The sequence below is a fragment of the Bos indicus x Bos taurus genome, chromosome 3 (genome assembly GCF_003369695.1).
Source record: "Bos indicus x Bos taurus breed Angus x Brahman F1 hybrid chromosome 3, Bos_hybrid_MaternalHap_v2.0, whole genome shotgun sequence".
NCBI classification, from domain to species: domain Eukaryota; kingdom Metazoa; phylum Chordata; class Mammalia; order Artiodactyla; family Bovidae; genus Bos; species Bos indicus x Bos taurus.
In genome coordinates, this window is record NC_040078.1 from 113122020 (window position 1) to 113141018 (window position 18999).

General features: G+C 45.6%; 1 protein-coding gene and 1 non-coding gene across 5 annotated transcripts in view; both read left to right on the forward strand.

Annotated features, from left to right (window-relative positions):
- Positions 1 to 18999, forward strand: part of ATG16L1 (autophagy related 16 like 1) — a 44295-nt gene that overhangs the window by 21544 nt on the left and 3752 nt on the right. For all 4 annotated transcript variants that reach the window (XM_027537948.1, XM_027537947.1, XM_027537949.1 and 1 more), the window contains 5 exons: positions 74 to 179; positions 6077 to 6147; positions 6792 to 6863; positions 16875 to 16995; positions 17270 to 17375. In XM_027537948.1, coding sequence (XP_027393749.1) covers positions 74 to 179; positions 6077 to 6147; positions 6792 to 6863; positions 16875 to 16995; positions 17270 to 17375 — 476 coding nt within the window. The remainder of the gene's footprint in view (positions 1 to 73; positions 180 to 6076; positions 6148 to 6791; positions 6864 to 16874; positions 16996 to 17269; positions 17376 to 18999) is intronic.
- LOC113890617 lies at positions 15036 to 15297 on the forward strand. The gene has a single exon (XR_003510575.1).

Genomic DNA, 18999 nt, shown 5'->3' on the forward strand with positions numbered 1-18999 from the left:
CCCCGTCTGTATTAGCCCGTTCTTGGGGGTGACAGTTAACCCAATTTGAAAGTGGGCGTTTGTTGTCTTGCAGGACGCGCATGACGGGGAGGTCAACGCTGTGCAGTTCAGCCCAGGTTCCCGGCTCCTGGCCACGGGAGGCATGGATCGGAGGGTGAAGCTCTGGGAAGTGTTTGGAGGTGAGGTCCCGCCAGAGTGAGAAACAGAAAGAAGCATGTTGGGGATGTCTGGTTGGCAGTCTGAACTGTTCATCTTCTTGAAACGTGCAGTATTTTGTGTCAGGAATCGTCTGACCAAAGCATTGTTGCTCTCTGTTACCCTTTACAGCTGACACAGTCGAGTCTGTGTGTGTTCTGGGTTTCCAAGTAGTGACCAGAGAATGCTCTAAATTCCAGATACTTTAGCGTTTGTGTTTTCTCAAGTGTATAGCAATGAGAGCGTCTTCTAAGATAGGGCAGGTTTTAGATTTGAAATAAAAAAGTCTTAGTCATGGACTAGTAAAATCGTACATAAAAATTAGTAATAAAATTACATATCAAGTTGTGTATTTAATAATGCCAATGGCCATCGCCTAGGAAAAAAAATGACATTGTATCTAAGCTTGAGACTAAAGAGACGAGTATGGGACTTCCCTGGTTGTCCAGTGGTTAAAGGTCTGGCCAGTGCAGGGGACTTAGGTTCGATCCTTGGTCCAGGAAGATCCCACAGGCTGAGGAGCAACAAAGCCTGTGCACTGCAGCTACTGAAGCCTGCTCACCCTCGAGCCCGTGCTCGACAACTAGAGAAAGCCTGAGCACTGCAACGAAGACCCAGCACAACCATTAATTAATTTAAAAGGAGGGTGTATCGTCTTGCTGCTGTTGTTCAGTGGCTAAGTCATGTCTGACTCATTGCGACCCCATGGATTGCAGCACACCAGGCTCCTCTGTCCTTCACTGTCTCCCAGATTTTGCTCAAATTCACGTCTGCTGGAGTTGGTGATGCCATCCAACCATCTCCTCCTCTGCCGCCCTTTCTCCTTTTGCCTCCATCGTTGGTGGTGGTTTAGTCACTAAGTCATGTCCAGCTCTTTGCGACCCCATGAACTGTAGTCTGCCAGGCTCCTCTGTCGATGGGATTCTCCAGACATGAAAACTGGAGTGGATTGCCATTTCCTTCTCCAGCCTTCATCAGGGACTTTTCCAAATGAGTAGGCTCTTTGCATCAAGTGGCCAAAGTATTAAAGCTTCAGCATCAGTCCTCCCAGTGAGTATTCAGGGTAAATTTCCTTTAGGATGGACTGGTTTGGTTTCCTTGCTGTCCCAGGGACTCTCAGGAGTCTTTTCCAGCACCATAATTCAAAAGCATCAATTCTTCAGTGTTCAGCCTTCTTTCTGATCCAGCTCTCAAATCCATACGTGACTACTGGAAAAACCATAGTTTAGAGCAGACAGACCTTTGTCAGCAAAGTGATGTCTCTGCTTTTTAATGTGCTCTCTAGGTTTGTCATAGTTTTCCTTCCAAGGAGCAAGTGTCTTTTAGTTTCATGACTGCAGTCGCCATTCACAGTGATTTTGGAACCCAAGAAAATAAAATCTGTCACTGTTTCCACTTTTCCCCCCTTCTGTTGGCAGAACAGAACAGTCCCATGAAGTGATGGGACTGGATGCCATGATCTTAGTTTTCTGAATGTTGATTTTTAAGCCAGGTTTTCACTCTCCTCTTTCACCCTCATCAAGAGGCTCTTGTTCCTCTTCACCTTCTGCCATTAGAGTGGTATCATCTGCATATCTGCGGTTGTTTATATTTCTCCTGGCAATCTTGATTTCAGCTTGTGATTCATCCAGCCCAGCATTTTGCATGATGTACTTACTCTGCATAGAAGTTAAGTAAGCAAAGTGACAATATACAGCCTTGTATTACTCCTTTCCCAGTTTTGAACCAGTCAGTTGTTCCATGTCTGGTTCTAACTATTGCTTCTTGGCCTGCATAAAGATTTCTCAGGAGGCACATAAGTATTCCCATCTCTTTAGAGGTCTTTAGTGGTCTGGTATTCACCTCTCTTTAGAATTTTCCACAGTTTTTTTGTGATCCACACAAAGGCTTTCACATAGTCAATGAAGCAGAAGTAGATGTTTTCTGGAATTCCTTTGCTTTCTCTAGGATCCAGTGAATGTTGTCAATTTGATCTCTGGTTCCTCTGCCTTTTCTAAATCCAGCTTGTACATCTGGAAATTCTCGGTTCACATACGGCTAAAACCTAGTTTGAAGGATTTTGAGCATTACCTCGCTAACATGTGAGATGAGTGCAAATGTCTGTTAGTTTAAACAGTCTTTGGCATTGTCCTTCTTTGGGATTGGAATGAAAACTGACCTTTTCCAATCCTGTGGCCACTGCTGAGTTTTCCACATTTCCTGACACATTGAGTGCAGCACTTTAGTAGCATCATCTTTTAGGATTTGAAATAGCTCAGCTGGAATTCCATCACCTCCACTAGTTTTGTTTGTAGTGATGCTTCCTAAGGCCCACTTGACTTCACACTCCACGCTGTCTGGCTCTAGGTAAGTGACCACACCATCATGGGTTTGGTCATTAAGAACCTTTTTTGTATTCTTGCCACCTCTTCTTAATCTCTTCTGCTTCTGTTAGGTCGTTACTGTTTCTGTCCTTTATTGTGCCCATCCTCGCACAAAATGTTCTCTTTATGTCTCCAGTTTTCTTGAAGAGATCTCTCTTTCTCATTCTGTGGTTTTCCTTTATTTCTTTGCAATGTTTACTTAAGAAGGCCTTAGGTCTCCTTGCTATTCTCTGGAACTTTGGATTCATTTGGATATATCTTTCCTTTTCTCCCTTGCCTTTTGCTTCTCTTTTCTCAGCTATTTGTAAGGCCTCCTCAGACAATCACTGTGCCTTCTTGCGTTTCTTTTTGAGATGATTTTGGTCACTGCCTCCTGCAGAGTGTTACAAACCTCCGTCCATAGTTCTTCAGGCACTCTGTCTACCAGATCTAATCCCTTGAATCTGTTCATCACCTCCACTGTAAATTCATAAGGAATTTGATTTAGGTCATATCTGAACGACCTAGTGGTTTTCCCTACTTTCTTCAGTTTAAGCCTGAGTTTTGCAACGAGGAGTTCATGATCTGAGCCACAGTCAGCTCCCGGTCTTGTTTTTGCTGACTGTATAGAGATTGTCTATCTTTGGCTGCAAAGAATATAATCATTCTGATTTTGGTATTGACCATCTGGTGATGTCCACGTGTAGAGTCTTCTCTTGTGTTGTTGGAAGAGGGTGTTTGCTATGACCAGTGCGTTCTCTTGGCAAAGGTCTGTTAGCTTTTGTCCTGCTTCATTTTATACTCCAAGGTCATCTTGCCTGTTACTCCAGGTATCCTCTTGACTTCTTTTGCATCCTAGTCCCCTATGATGAAAAGAACATCTCTTTTTGGTGTTAGTTCTAGAAGGTCTTGGAGGTCTTTGTTGAACCGTTCAACTTCAGGTTCTTTGGCATTACAGTTGGGAGATAGACTTGGATTACTGTGATACTGAATGGTTTGCCTTGGAAATGAACTGAGTTCATTCTGTCGTTTTTGAGATTGCACCCAAGTACTGCATTTCGGACTCCTGTTGACTATCGGGCTATTGCATTTCTTCTAACAGATTCTTGCCCACAGTAGTAGATATAATGGTCATCTGAATTAAATTCACCCAATCCCATCCATTTTAGTTCACTGATTCATAAGAATGTTGATGTTCACTCTGCCGTCTCCTGCTTGACCACTTCCAATTCACCTTGATTCATTGATGTGACATTCCAGGTTCCAATGCAATAATGTTCTTTAGAACGTCGGACTTTACTTTCACCACCAGACCCATCCAGAACTGAGCATCATTTCCACTTTGGCCCAGCCACTTCATTCTTTCTGGAGCTATGGTAATTGCCCTCTACTCTTCCGCAGTACATATTGGACACCTTCCTACCTGGGAGACTAATCCTTCTAAGATCAAAACTGAGTCTCTTTGATTACGTTTATTTTAGGAATGACCTTATAGTACTCAAAATGGGATGGCATTGAAACAGGAGAGAGGAGTTAGTGAACCCTCTCGCAGATGTCTGAACTGAGGCATAGCCCACTCGCCACATTTTGATACTCAGTTCAATATACATGTACTTTTGACAAGACGCGGTCAGAGAACAGGCTGCAGGGCTCTGTAGGGAGCATGTTGCCGGGCTTCCTTAGTGGGGCGCACGTGTGCTCGCGGTCCAGCGGAGGCAGCACGGTCCCGCCTGGGTCTGCTTCGTTTCCTCTGAGCCGCGCCATAGCCCTGTGCTGTTAGGCAGCTGGGCGTCACCCCTGTGTGAGAGGTGGAAACTCAAAGACGCTTCTTGATTTGTGTGGGTGATTTACGTGGACAGAGTGGTGAACTAGGACCTGAGCTTGGGTGAATTGCTGAAACTTAACAATAAAATGATAAGAACTGAGATTTGGTGATTAAAAAAAAGTATCTACACAGATAGTCTGTTTCAATTATACCTTGCAAATAAATACAAATAGCTCTAGAAATACTTTTATTTTACTCCTTGGTCAGTAAAAATACCTATAAGAAAATCAGAGATACCAGCCATTAGTAGAAGTATTACCTTTTTGCTGTCGAAGAGGAAGTGAACACTAATCAGAATTAATACTGACATAATTTGTGCCGGAGCATAAACTGTGTTAGTAAAATGAGAGTTTCTACTAAATCTACAGAAATAACATAGAGCATCTGGCAGCATTTTTTTTATAGTTTTCAGGAACAAATATCAGTCATGTTCTAACTAATTATAGGACCTTTCCTCCACAGATGGCTTACTTGGTGTATAATTTTCTCCCTCTTTGCTAATATTTACTGAATCTTGGAAGAGACCAAGTCCAAAAGGCCTTTCATGAAATAAGACGATCTTTGGTCTTTTGAGCTCTGTCTCTTGGTAGACTGGCACTTAGTGATCATTTCTGAGGTTTTGGCACTTTGTCACCTGCCAGACAGAGCAATGTTTTAGGCATGAGCCACGGAGATATTTTTTAGAATTTGCAGTAGTATTTTTGTCTGTAAAGATCTAATCTAAATAAAGTCTTTAATTAGTAGGTGTTGACCTTTTTTAGACTCATGAAAATCTAATGAAAGCTAGGATCCAGGAAAAGGCATTAAATGTGCTGTATTTTGCAAATTAATTCAGGGATTTACTCACCAGCTTAATAGTGCTGGCCGTAAATGTATTTGACAGCTCCAAATCCACATTTATGTCATTTTTATTAGCATTCAGAAGTCCTGAAAGAAAAGGCTGTCCATTGAAATGTATACTATTCTGTGCTCCTATCTTATGAATTTGATTTGAATGGTTCCCTATTTCCCTAGCTTCTCTATCTAGGTTATCCTTAAGATAACTTTTAAAGAAGGAATTTAATCACAGCATCATTGGGATTTACCCTTTGATCTGTAAAGTTGCCCTCAGGGTGGCCAGAGTCTGAAAGCAGAGTCCAGGGATGAGTGGCTGGGCCTGGGGGTGAGATGGGCTTCAGGAGAGCACTGGCAGGCGATTGGTTCGCTGGAACCTTGCTTCACATAGGTAGAGTGGACAGATAAATTCCAGAAACTCCAAACTAGTTTTACTGGAAATCTAATGACTAGCCAGTTTATATAACTACAAGTAAAACTGTTTTTCGTACTTGGGTTCTGAAATTTTAATGGTCAGTTTCCATTAAAGTGATAGTTAAATTGACAGAGATGTGTTTATGTAAATTAAATAGCTAAATAAACTCTAGGTCAGTTGACATGTATTTAAATCCCTGCACTTTTATGAAGGGAATTGATGACACTAAATTTCTTAAAAAGAGCAGTGTAAGAGCCAACCGGAAAATGCTGGGTTCCGCACCCTCTTGTGCATTCGTTGCTTTGGGGACTGGTCAGCCGAACATTCCCGTCTCATTGTGCTGTTTGTCCTGCTACTTGATTCTGTAAAGATGCGGGGAAGTTGCTTTTGACCATGTAATTAGCTTCCCTTGTGTTTCAAGTGCCTCGTTTTAATTGGTATGTTGGCATCTTTGTTTTTATGCAGACAAATGTGAGTTCAAGGGCTCCCTGTCTGGCAGTAATGCAGGAATTACAAGCATTGAATTTGATAGTGCTGTAAGTACCTAATATCCATGGAAATGGGTGAGTTGAGAGGTGTTTAGAAACCATTTTTGACATCTGATTCTTGAAATTTAAAAATAACCTACCTGGTTTCTCTGCTGTTTTCTATCTTAATGTTAGAGAAGGATGCCAATAGGTTAAAAATTCAGTGCGGATCAGGAGTAGGTTGAAGATGGGTAGGGGAGACAGGTCTTGGTAATCCGGTTGGTCAGCATCTCTCCAGACTCGATAAGGCTCTGGTTTGGGCCGAGTCGGTGCAGGTGGAAAGGAGAGGGTCTACAGCTGGGGGACAGTGGGGAGGTGAGGCTGGGGAGTCGGTGCCTCTGGGCGGGTGCCTCTGGGCGGGTGTAGAGAATTAGTACTTGATCTTACCGAAGTGGGGTGGAAGTGAGCACAGGGGGATGAGTTCCATTTTGAGCTGGAGGTGTAATATCTACAGCCATCAGGCGAGGTTGAGCAGGCTCAGGAAAGAGGCCTGAAGTTAACGGGATTGATTAGTTAACAGAATTCTGGTTATGACGGTATTCAGATCAGGTATGTAGTTTTAGTCATCTAAACAGTCTTGAGTTTGGTATGAGGAAATTTGTATCATGTGAACTAAAGTTCTCTGTTTTTCCTTCTCCCCTTCTTTCCTGTAGGGATCTTACCTCTTAGCAGCTTCAAATGATTTTGCAAGCCGCATCTGGACCGTGGATGACTACCGGTTACGGGTAAGACCCAGTTAAGAAAGAAACTACAGCCTCCAGGCTTCCTGTGGGTGCGTATCAGTCACAAAATGTAGGAAATGGCAGGGTGATGCATTAGGAGAATTCGTGTTGTCTGACCATCAGACTTGATTCCCCTTGCCCTTTCCTCGTTAGGGAAATTGATGTTTCCACTTCACGTTCTTTGTCCAATAGTCAGCTTTGAAATATTCGTGATAGGAAGCCATCACATTTCCATGAAAGACTTTGGATGCTCCTGTTCATAAGAGCTAAGGTTTTTAGGTAGGTGTCAGTGTTAGCTTAACTTCAGCTATTTTAGCACCAGCGTGTGAAAGGTTGTTGTTGAATCATGCGAATACACCAGGATTCTTGGCCCCCGGAGGAGAAGAATTCAATCCGGGGCCAGAGACGAGGCTTGATCGCTCAGAGCTTTTGTGTAATAAAGTTTTATTAAAGTATAAAGGAGATAGAGAAAGCTTCTGACATAGGCATCAGAAGGGGGCAGAAAGAGTACCCCCCTGCTAGTCTTTAGCTGGATGTTATATAGTCACTAGCAGTCTGTTAATGAAAGAAAGGAATGTCTTAAAATTCAGAATGGCACCAGGCCCCTCACCCATAAGATGCATTTTGGGATAATCTTGGCACCAAATGGTTTATCCTGGGCCATAAAATGATTAACTTGAATATTGAAGAAAGGCAGACCACCATACAAATAGTTTCATTTACATAGATTAGGGGAACAATATCCATACTGGTTTGTCAAGTAGGTTCTGGGCCAAGAGGCGGAACAGACTTGGAGACAGAGTTTGGGGTAAAGGCATAGTACATTAGCATAGCTTAAGACAAACATTTCCATAAGAAAAAGGCATTGGTTATCTCTAGGCTCGAGAATAGCTAACTTCAGGCGAAACCTGGTGTCATTATAGCAACACAGTATTTTAAGAGAAACCTCCCTTTAAATTTGTATAGAGAAGGAAAAAATATTGCTAGTTTGTTTCCTCCTGCCGCTTAAGAGAGATAAAAATGTCTGACACTTGCAGGCTATTTCCTCCATTTGGAGACCCCTGGCCTTTCTGCCTGTTACCCTCTCACGTGTAAGCTGTGTTTCTTAAGGACCCCAAGACTTAATCACCTCACAAATCACCTCACCTCCAGTAGAGCTGGAAAGTAGGCTATGGAGAAGTTTTTTGGGTGCAGTTATGATAGAGTTAAAACACCTCACATGAAGCCAGGAGGACGATGTACAGGAAATCAAGAACTGTGGGTTCAGATGTTGAAGAAATCTGCAGTCTGAACCCACACTCGCCAAGAAGTCTCTTAGATTCTAAAACAAAGACAGAAATTTAATGGTTATATCCCTTTTGTTCTAGTTGCTGCTAAGTCACTTCGGTCCTGTCCGACTCTGTGCGACCCCAGAGACGGCAGCCCACCAGGCTCCCCTGTCCCTGGGATTCTCCAGGCAAGAACACTGGAGTGGGTTGCCATTTCCTTCTCCAGTGCATGAAAGTGAAAAGTGAAAGTGAAGTCGCTCAGTCGTGTCCGACTCCAAGCGACCCCATGGGCTGCAGCCTACCAGGCTCCTCCGTCCATGGGATTTTCCAGGCAAGAGTACTGGAGTGGGGTGCCATTGCCTTCTCCATTGTTCTAGTTAGAAGACATACATTAATTTAAAGACAGGTTTTTCTCCTTAAGCTTGAAGCAACCTTCGCATGAGCTTATTAAATAAAGGCTACAGAAAGATGAGGTGGAGGATTTGCTTGACACTGATAAGCATTTTACCCCTCCAGAAAAACTTGACACAAACCTGTGCATCAACTCACATGAAAAGCAAAAGCATGATGTGAAGATGAACTTTCTAGAGATAATCTACAGGGAGGTGGGGAGCTGCAATACAGTGGTCTGTGATGTGTTTCCAATGGCCTGAGGCTGGTGCAGGGACGGAGCCAGAAGAATGGCTAGAAATCCACTGCTCAGTCACCCCTGGTCTTTCCATTTCCTTCAGGGAACTGTATGGAAAATAGCCAGTGTTAGGTGCTAGCTAGGAAGATCCCCTGGAGGAGGGCACGGCAACCCACTCTGGTATTCCTGCCTGGACAATCCCCGTGGGCAGAGCTTGGTGGGCTATAGTCCACGGGGTCGCAAAGAGTCGGACATGACCGAGCAACTAAAGCATGGTGCTAGCTCACACATACAGGGTTGTAATTCCTGATTCTTAGTTGAGAGACGATCCGCGTGCAAAGCACGAGGTGTGAGGATGACAGAGACGGCTGTCTAATGGCAGCTAAAGGGCCTGTTCCTGGAGAAACGGGGGTGGGTGGACTGCTGGACGCCTGTGGGCAGGGCTGGGCGCCAGGGGAGGGACTGCTGGATGCCTGTGGGCGGGGCTGGGCGCCAGTAGGGGGACTGATGGACGCCTGTGGGCGGGGCTGGGCGCCAGCAGGGGGACTGATGGACGCCTGTGAGCGGGGCTGGACACCTATGGGTGGGGCTGGACACCAGTGGGGGGATTGCTGGACGCCTGTGGGTGGAGCTGGACGCCGGGGGTTGGGGCGGGGGGCGCTGCTGCACGCCTGTGGGCAGGGCTGGGCGTCAGGGGGTGCTGCTGGGCACCTGTGGGTGGGGCTAGGCACCTCTGAGGTCCCAGTGCACGTCTGTTCAAAGGCTCAGATGCGTTTCCAGTTGAGGCCCGACGGTCCTGCATCCTCAGCCGGGAAGGCTGGTCTGGCCTGCTCTGGTAGTGTCACGGTCAGTCCTGGGGCATGCCTTCTCTAGGTAACCACCAGTTACTCGGTGGAAATTTATGGTGGGGTTGGTTACTTCTGCAGGCATTAATCTGCCTAAAGGAGAGGGCATTTACGTGGGTACCTTCTGTGTGTTAGACCCAGTAGTCAAATGTGTTATGTGCATTGTTGCTATTGTTCCGTCACCCAGTCGTGTCCGACTCTTTGCAACCCCATGGGCTGCAGCACGCCAGGCCTCCCTGTCCCTCACCACCTCCCAGGGTTTGTTCATTTGATCAGTGATGCTATCCAGCCGTCTCATCCTCTGATGCCCTCTTCTCCTTCTGCCCTCAGTCTTTCCCAGCATCGGGGACTTTTCCAGCGAGTCACCTGTACGCATCAGATGACCAAAATACCGGAGCTTCAGCTTCAGCATCAGTCCTTCCAGTGAATATTCAGGGTTGATCTCCCTTAAGATTGACTGGTTTGATCTCCTTGCTGTCCAAGGGACTCTCAGGAGTCTCCTCCAGCACCACAGTTTGAAGGCATCAATTCTCTGGTGTTCTGCCTTCTTTACGGTCAGCTCTCACAACCGTACGTGACCACTGGGAAGACCATAGCCTTGATTATATAGACCTTTATCGACAGATTAGTCTCTGCTTTTCAGCACACTGTCTAGGTTTGTCATCGCTTTCCTGCCAAGAGGCAGTCTTCTAATTTCATGGCTGCAGTCACAGTCCTTAGTGATTTTGGAGCCTAAGAAGAGGAAATCTGTCACTACCTTTTCCCCTTCTATTTGTCATGCAGTAATGGCACTGGATGCGATGATCTTAATTTTTGTTAATATTTAGTCTTAAACCAGCTCCTTCACCCCGATCAAGAGGCTCTTTAGTTCCTCTTTGCTCTCTGCCATTAGAGTGCTATCATCTGCATATCTGAGGTTGCTGTTTTTCCCGCCTGTCTTGATTCCGCCTTATAACTCACCCAGCCCGGCATGTCTCATGATGTGCTCAGCGTATAGGTTAAACAAACAGGTGACAGCAGACAGCCCAGTTGTACTCGTTTCTCGATCTTGAACCAGTCGGTTGTTCCATACAGGGTTCTAACAGTTGCTTCTTGACCTCCTTACGGGTTTCTCAGGAGACAGGTAAGATAGTCTGGTATTCCCTTTTCTCTGAGAGCTTTCTATAGTTTGTCATGATCTTCACAAAGGCTTTCGCGTAGTCAATGAAACAGATAGATATTTTTCTGAAATTTCCTTCCTTTCTGTATAATCCAGTGAATGTTGGCAATTTGACCTCTAGTTCCTGTTCCTTTTCTGAACCCAGCTTGGACGTCTGGCTGAAGCCTAGCATGCAAGATTTTACTTACTAGCATGACCTTAATAGCATGGGAGGTGAGTGCGGTTGTACAATGGTTAGCACATTCTTTGGTACTACCCTTCTTGGGAATTGGGTTGAGGATTGACCTTCTCTAGTCCTGTGGCCACTGCTGGGTCTTCGAGATTTGCTAACATAATGAGTGCAAAAACTTGATGGCATCATCCTTTAGGAATTTGAATAATTCTGCTGGAATTTGATTGCATCCACTGGCTGTATTATGTTATGTACGTTACTGCTTTTAATTCTCAGGAATCCAGGGGAGGTAGGTAGATGGGAAAACCAAGGGTCAGGTAAGCCCACAGAATTGCCTGGGGTCACGCAGTGAACAGAGGAAAAGATGAGACTTGGGAATGAGGCCTGTGCTATTTCCTGTGTTCCATTGGCCTGAATCATTTTCAACTGAGATACAGCAAAACTGTCTAAAGAGTGCAAAGGGACACACAGCCTTCCTTAGAGTTTAGGCCCTTCGATGAGTGAAGCAAGGAGTTGGGTGCAGGATGGTATTTGTAGCTGGTAGAAGAGTTCTGAACAGGTAGGTGTAAGTTTTTGGGTCTGAAATTAGGAGGAGACCTGGAGGTGGAGTGAGCTGGTTTGCAGAGGTGGGCAGGTCTCGCTGGAGGAGCTGCTGGAGCCCCGAGCTGGGTGCTGACGAGCTGGGGGATGGTGCCAGGCCTTGTAGCCGCCTGTGCTGGACCAGGGCTCACAGCCATGCCCGCTCACTTGGTAAATGTATGACGGAGGTCAGGAGGCCTTTTTAGCAGGTTCCTATGCCCGCAGAAACCACATGAAACCCTTACCAGGGCCCAGGAAGTAAGTAGGCTCCCTGTCCAGGAGGCTCTGGCTTCTTCAGTTTGCAGAGGATGTTAGCGGGCTTGAATGGGCATCCGTGTTCTGAAACACAAGATCCAAGCCCTGGTCGGCGTCTCCTCAGCCCGTATGCTGAGGGGTGGTGTTGGGCGAGACCAGAAGGCCGGGGAGGCTGGGCAAGTGCTTGCTTTAAATCCCATCAGGAAAGGTGGCCTAGAAACAGCCTGGCACAAAGGGGTCCCTTGCAGAGGACGCCTTTCACGGCAGGGTGTTTGCAACTGCCGAAAAAATCTTAAAGTGAAGTTGCTCAGTCGTGTCCAACTCTGTGACCCCATGGACTGTAGCCCACCAGGCTCCTCCGTCCACGGGGATTCTCCAGGCAAGAATACTGGACAGGGTTGCCATTTCCTACTCCAGGGGATCTTCCCAACCCAGGGATCGAACCTGGGTCTCCCGCATTGCAGGCAAACGCTTTACCATCTGAACCTCCAGGAAAGCCAGAAAAAAAAACTCAAAAGATTAGTGTAAAACTGAGGAACTGGGTTGAAGAAGCTGCCCTGTCGACTTCTCTAACGCTGATGTGGATAAAGGGCCTCATTGTAGACTGACTCTCAGATGATGGTTTTTATTTCAGAAACCTCCTCATCAAGGTCTGCGTTTCTCTGAGGTCACTTGTCTTGGTTGCCGTTGATGGTTACTGCCTGCGTCGTGGGCGGCCCTGCAGCACGGGGCAGGCCGTGCAGAGCCCGAGGACAGAGAGCGCTCCGCTGGGAGACTCGGGCTGCTCTGACTTCAGAGCCCGTGTCGGCTCTCAAAGAGGAAGATAAAACCTTGAAGTAGTGTTAGAAGTTAAATGTTAAACTTTTTTTTTGTGGCTGTTCTGGGTCTTTGCTCGAGCTTTCTCCAGTTGCAGCGAGCAAAGACAGCACTTCCTTGTGTGTGGGCTTCTCTTCGTGGTGGATTCTCTTGTTGCGGAGCACAGGCTCTAGGGTGTGGGGGCTCAGTAGTTGGGGCGCACAGGCTTAGTTGCTCTGCAGCATGTGGAATCTTCCCAGACCAAGGCTCGAACCCACGTCCCCTGCATTGGCAGGTGGATTTTTATCCACTGTGCTACCAGGGAAGTTCCAGAAATTAAATGTTAGGTACTAATAAGTGTCAAAAATACTGAGTGGGTAAAAGAATTGGAAATAAATCTGATCCACTTAAATTAACTTAAAAATCAATTTTTAAGTGAATCACTTCAGTGCAGTTCCATCACTCAGTTGTGTCCGACTCTTTGTGACCCCATGGACTTTAGCACGCCAGGCCTCCCTGTTCATCACCAACTCCTGGAGTTTACTCAGACTCATGTCCATTGAGTCGGTGATGCCATCCAACCGTCTCGTCCTCTGTCGTCCCCTTCTCCTCCCGCTTTCAATCTTTCCCAGCATCAAGGTCTTTTCAAATGAGTCAGCTCTTCGCATCAGGTGGCCAAAGTATTGGAGTTTCAGTTTCAACATCAGTCCTTCCAATGAATTTCAGGACTGATTTCCTTTAGAATGGACTGGTTGGATCTCCTTGCAGGAGCTACATTCCATACCATTGAGAGCATGGAGATGGAACTAGCTAGCTTCATTGAGGTTTTTCTGACTGGACAAGAACAAGATAAACAGAAATCCAGAGTTTTTAGAAGTAACACATGTGAAAAGCTAGGAAATAAGTCACAAGGAAGCCTTATAATCATAGATGTTCATTGTAGTATCATTTCTGATTGTGAAACTTTTAAAGGGATCTAGGTGTCTGCTGGCCAAGGAAGTTTCAATTAGATTATAATCTCATTACTTGAAGACCTTTTACCTATTATAGACTGTTTGCCTATATTAATTACATTACAAAAACTCTAGAGGGTCAACTGTGTGTGTGTGCACGGGTCACCCTTCTAAGCAGCATGAGGAAGAGATTAGTGTTTTATAGACTTAGAGACCCAGGGTATTCTGGCCAAACAGCGGGACCCCCAGACCGTGTATTTTCAGCTGTCACATGGAAAATTGCTTGTGCTGTGAAGTTAAAAGTGGATTCCCAGGCTATGCGGTTTTGAATGCAGTGGGTTACAAAACTAAAACAACATTGTAAAGCAGTTATACTCCAATGGAGGGAAAAAAGTATACAGAAACAAGCAAAAATGTAGTGGATAAATATGTAGGGATATTTCCATATTAACATGCAGTTAGGGTCAGCACACGGAGAAGGCAATGGCACCCCACTCCAGTACTCTTGCCTGGAAAATCCCATGGACGGAGGAGCCTGGAAGGCTGCAGTCCATGGGATCGCTGAGGGTCGGACACGACTGAGTGACTTCACTTTCACTTTTCACTTTCATGCATTGGAGAAGGAAATGGCAACCCACTCCAGTGTTCTTGCCTGGAGAATCCCAGGGACGGGGGAGCCTGGTGGGCTGCTGTTTATGGGGTCACACAGTCGGACACGACTGAAGCGACTTAGCAGGGTCAGCACAATGAGTGCATTGGCATTGCCCACTTAATGAGCAGTGTCTTTTCCTCCCTGTGTGTGTGAAAAGTGATTTTAAATTTTTGGTGAAATAGTTTTTTACTAACAGCTTACATAGCATGAGAAGTACCTGCATGAGTTTTTGGTCTCTCCCCAGGGTCTGTGCAGATTAGATGACATCTACTGAGCATTGCTCAGTAGAGCAGGTTAAATGTACTGTATTTAACATAAGCTTTGTTGCTAGAGCTTTCTTGATCTTTTCAGAAGGATCAGTAGGGAGTTGTCACACAGCCTCAGTATGGCTGCCACCTGGCTGGCCGCGACTGTAGGATGCTGTTCCAGCTTCAGAGGTTTAAACGTGAGAGGAAGGAGTCGTGGAGTCCGGGCAGACTTCCCTTTCTAAAAGGGGAAGCACATGCCGCCCTGAGTTTTCTGCTCCTGTGATAGTGTGCAGTTGTTCTACCGGGCAGAGAGGGAAGGTTGGTTTCTAAAATGTTAACTCTCAACTTTGAGATCTCAGCTCAGGGATTTGGAGTGAAACCCAGGAAGGTAGCAGTTACAGTAAGTATATTAGGGTCTTTCAGAAGCTGCTTTTTGGGGTGGTGAGGATGGTATTCCCTGGCGAACCAGTCACTGCCAAGGGCCCAGGTTCAGTTCCTGGTTGGGGAACTAAAATCCTTCATCAAAAAAAAAAGCCCCTTTAAAAAAAAAAATTATAAAAAAACACTGGTGAATACCTGAATGCCTTCTGAGCCTCTGAGATTTCCACACGTAAATATGTTGATCCATGTTGAGAAATAGGAAAGGGGCTGACTCCCCAAATCTTTTCCTGGCATCCCTGCCACCCCCAGCCGGCTCTCCCCTTGGGCTCCAGTAGTGCAGGGATGGGTCGAGGGCAGCGATCCTCAGTTACGACTCAGTGCTGCGTTCCTTGGCCACTCAGGGGAGATGCCATGGCTGGCACCCCACAGCTGGTCACAAAAAGATGGGATTGTTGGGAATACTGGACTCTGTGGCTGTGGTCTGACGTTTCAGGCTGAGACCTCTGATTGAAAAACTCCTGGAAGTCTAAATTGTTTATTTAAAGAGTCCTATGTTTCCTTTTATAAATTATACCTCCAGTGATCCTGCCTGGTCTGACTTTAAATAGGAAACTGACTTTTTATAATTCAGACTTCCAGAAAATGGCAAGAATAGTACAGACAAGTATCTGTAACAGAGCTTATTTCAAGAAGGTGCTTATCCCCTCCCCCCTTTTTGAAGTTGTGTAATTAGCCTCTATAGAGGATGCAGATTCAGGAAGTTTCTACATGTATTTTTTTTTTAACGCTTAGGAGAAGACAAACGTTATTTTTCTGTAATACACAAGATGAAAGAGGCAGCATAAATCTAATAATATTAAATAGATACCATTTGTGTATACATCGTTCTTTTCCATTTCGTTGGCTGATAAGACTAAATGCAGGTATCCTGTTTTTATTTGCGTTCTGTGTGCTGTCTTTAGTAGAGCCTTTACTGAGTACTTCATTATACTTCTTTTATGCGTCCTTTTTTTTTTCAAATTGACCTACCACACTGTTAGTCCCAGATGCACAAAATTGCAGTTCATTATTCCTATACATTGCCAAACGATCATCACCATACATCCAGCTATCATCTGTCAGCGGAGTCATTGCAGTATTATTAACTGTACTCCCGGGCTGCAGATCCCATCCCTGTGAATCCTTTTGTAACTGGGAGTTTGTACTTCTTAATCTCGCTCATCTTTTTTCTCATACCCCCCACTCCCCCCACAACCATCAGTATGTTCTCTGTATCTGAGTCTGTTTCTGTTTTGTATGGTGTTAAATTTGGTTTTTAGATCCCTCATATAAGTAAAATTGTAAGGTATTCGTGTCTGTCTGACTCATTTCACTTAGCATAATACCATCTAGGTTCCTCCATGTTTTCACAGATGGCAAAATTTCATTCTTTTTTTATGACTCGATACTCCATTGTATATATTTACCGTGTCTTTATTCATTCGTCTACCATTGGGCACTTAACTTGCTTCCGTATCTTAACTGTTGTGATTAATGCTGCAGTGAAAATAGGGGTGCATGTATCTTTTCAAATTAGTGGTTTTGTTTTCTTTGGAAAAAGTACCCAGAAATAGAATTGGTGGGTCATATGGGGTTTCAGTTTTTTTAATTTTTGGAGGGCTTTTTTGTACAGTTTTCTTAGTGGCTACACCAGCTTACATTTCTCATATATCTGTTGGCCATCTGGTGTGTGTTTTTTTGGAAAAATGTCTGTTTGGGTCCTCTGCCTGCTCTTCCCTTATTCTGAGGATGTGGTCATGTGAAGTTTGTTCTAGTGGTGTTGGATTTTTTATTTTTCTATTACCTTTTTTTTTTTTTAACTTTTATTTATGATGGGAGATTTATCTCTTCTTCTTGATACCTCATCCGTGGGAAGTACCCAGAAACAGGCTTCCTGGGTGTTTCCCTGAGCCGCTTGTCCTTCTGTCTCAGTTCTCCTGACTGAACCTCAGGGTGTTTGGAGGCACTGGCTCCCGGGCAGTTGGCCCCTGACTCCCAGTGCTGCGCCCAGAGGCTCACCCTGGCTGTTCTGTCTCCTAGCACACGCTCACGGGACACAGTGGCAAAGTGCTGTCTGCCAAGTTCCTGCTGGACAATGCGCGCATCGTTTCTGGAAGTCACGACCGGACCCTCAAACTCTGGGATCTACGCAGCAAAGTCTGTGAGGAAATTCAGTCTCTGTGTCTGTGAACGATTCAATACTAATCGCGGAGCCATTTGTTTCTGTGTTAAAGCCTGCATCTAGTGTGATACACTTTGAATTTCGAGTCTGGTCTCATGTTGGGTGGCGATGATGTAGGGACTGTTTTTCAAGTTTGAAGCTTCGTTTAAATAAATGGTTCTGATGACCTAAGTAAGGGTGAGAGGGCATCGGTGCTCGGTGTGCAGCCACGGAGGGGTCTCTGCTTGACTGCTCATGTTCGGTTTTCTTTCAGGCATAAAGACAGTATTTGCGGGATCCAGCTGCAATGACATTGTCTGCACAGAGCAGTGTGTGATGAGCGGGCATTTTGACAAGAAAATTCGTTTCTGGGACATCCGGTAAAACACCCACGAGCCTGGTGGGGAGGCAGATGAGAGGGCAGAACTGTGATGGTATCTCGTGTGTGGGTTGTGCTTCTGCCCTGGAAATGGCAGAGACGGGCTGCAGTCGACATTATCTTCCCCGTTGGATAGTCTTTACCCTGAAGTAGAACGTCACAGTCGTCACGCCCTGTGTCCTCACTAGTCACTTTGCTGGCTGCTAGGTAAACAGGTGAACAACTAGGTTGTCAGGTAGATTCAAGTGTAACTGGGGAGACCGCCATACAAGTCTTCAGGGTGTGCTGAAGCAGGGCTGGGCACCGCTGTCCAAGGACATTAAAGACTGTCTCTCAAGATGAGTCTAGAGAAGAGCCCCAGAGGGCAGCTGGCAGCGAGTCAGGCGAGGGCAGACGAGACTGACAGGGTGGGTAGGATCGGATTGCCGCAGGCTTTGGACGCCATTGATGAATGACTTGATCTTATAAGCTGTCGGATGTTTAGCCAGAGATTCCTTTGCTAGAGTCTGGTAGATTACATTGGCAGTTTTAGAGGGTGTCTGAGGAGCAGGGACGTCACTGAAGTCTTGAGGAGCTGAACTCGGCAGTAGAGGGCGATGTGGAGCTGGAGTCGGTTCCTGGGAGACTTCAGACGGAGCTCCTTACAGACTAGATGTGGAGAATAAATGACAGATTTAGGGAGAGGATGCAGTGAACATATTCAGAAAAGGGCATTAATTGGCAGCTTCTAATAGAGTATTTGGGAAAACGGAATTTTTGAGAAGTTGGATGGGAGAGAAATTGAGACATCCTCACAGGAAGACTTTGAAGACATGAGAGTGGATTTATCAGAGCTGGTGTGTGAAACGACAGAACGGCAGCGCCCAGGGAGCTGTCGGGAGGGCTGAGTGGCTGGAAATGGAAAGAAAGCTGAAGTCTCGGTGATGGGCCAGGTGTGGGGAGTAAAAGGGGAGGTGTCTAGTCAGGATGAGACTGCGTTGGTTAGAAGTGGGTAACTGGTGATTAGTTTCAGGTGTACTGGTTGGCTGACAGTTGAACTGAAGTATGGAATTATAGAGCTAAACTGGATGTTAAAAGGCTCCTGGTCCATCCCCTAATTTAACAGATGAAGGCCCCGAGTCCTAGGAGGTGGAGCAGCAGCAATAAAGTAAACTCTTACTTTGTTATGGTTTGGGATAGGAAGTCTTTTCATTGAAAGTTTACAACAGAATGACCACATAAGGGTTTGTAGCTCCCTTGGCTGTATCACCAGCAGGGCCCAGTCCAGGATTGCTGTTCACAGACCTGGCATGGACCGCGGCCCAGAGGAGAACTGGGAGAAGAAAAGGAAGAAGAAGAGGTGGCCAGGTGTCCAGGCTCCGTGTCTAGAGTTGCCAGGATGGGTTGGAAGGCCTGGGAGTTGAACTTTGTACGGCAGGATTCCTGGGAGAGTCCACACTTGTCCATAGAAGGCAGCCCAGACCCACTAAAGCAGATTTACATCTCTTTGGATAAGCTGAAATGATAAAATTGAAGTAATACAAATTAAACAGTAGCCCTGCTTATTTCATACTGATCAGAAGCTCTGATTGGCAATTACTGTATTTCAGAAATGAGCAAGGAAATTCTTACCAGTTTCAGAGTTC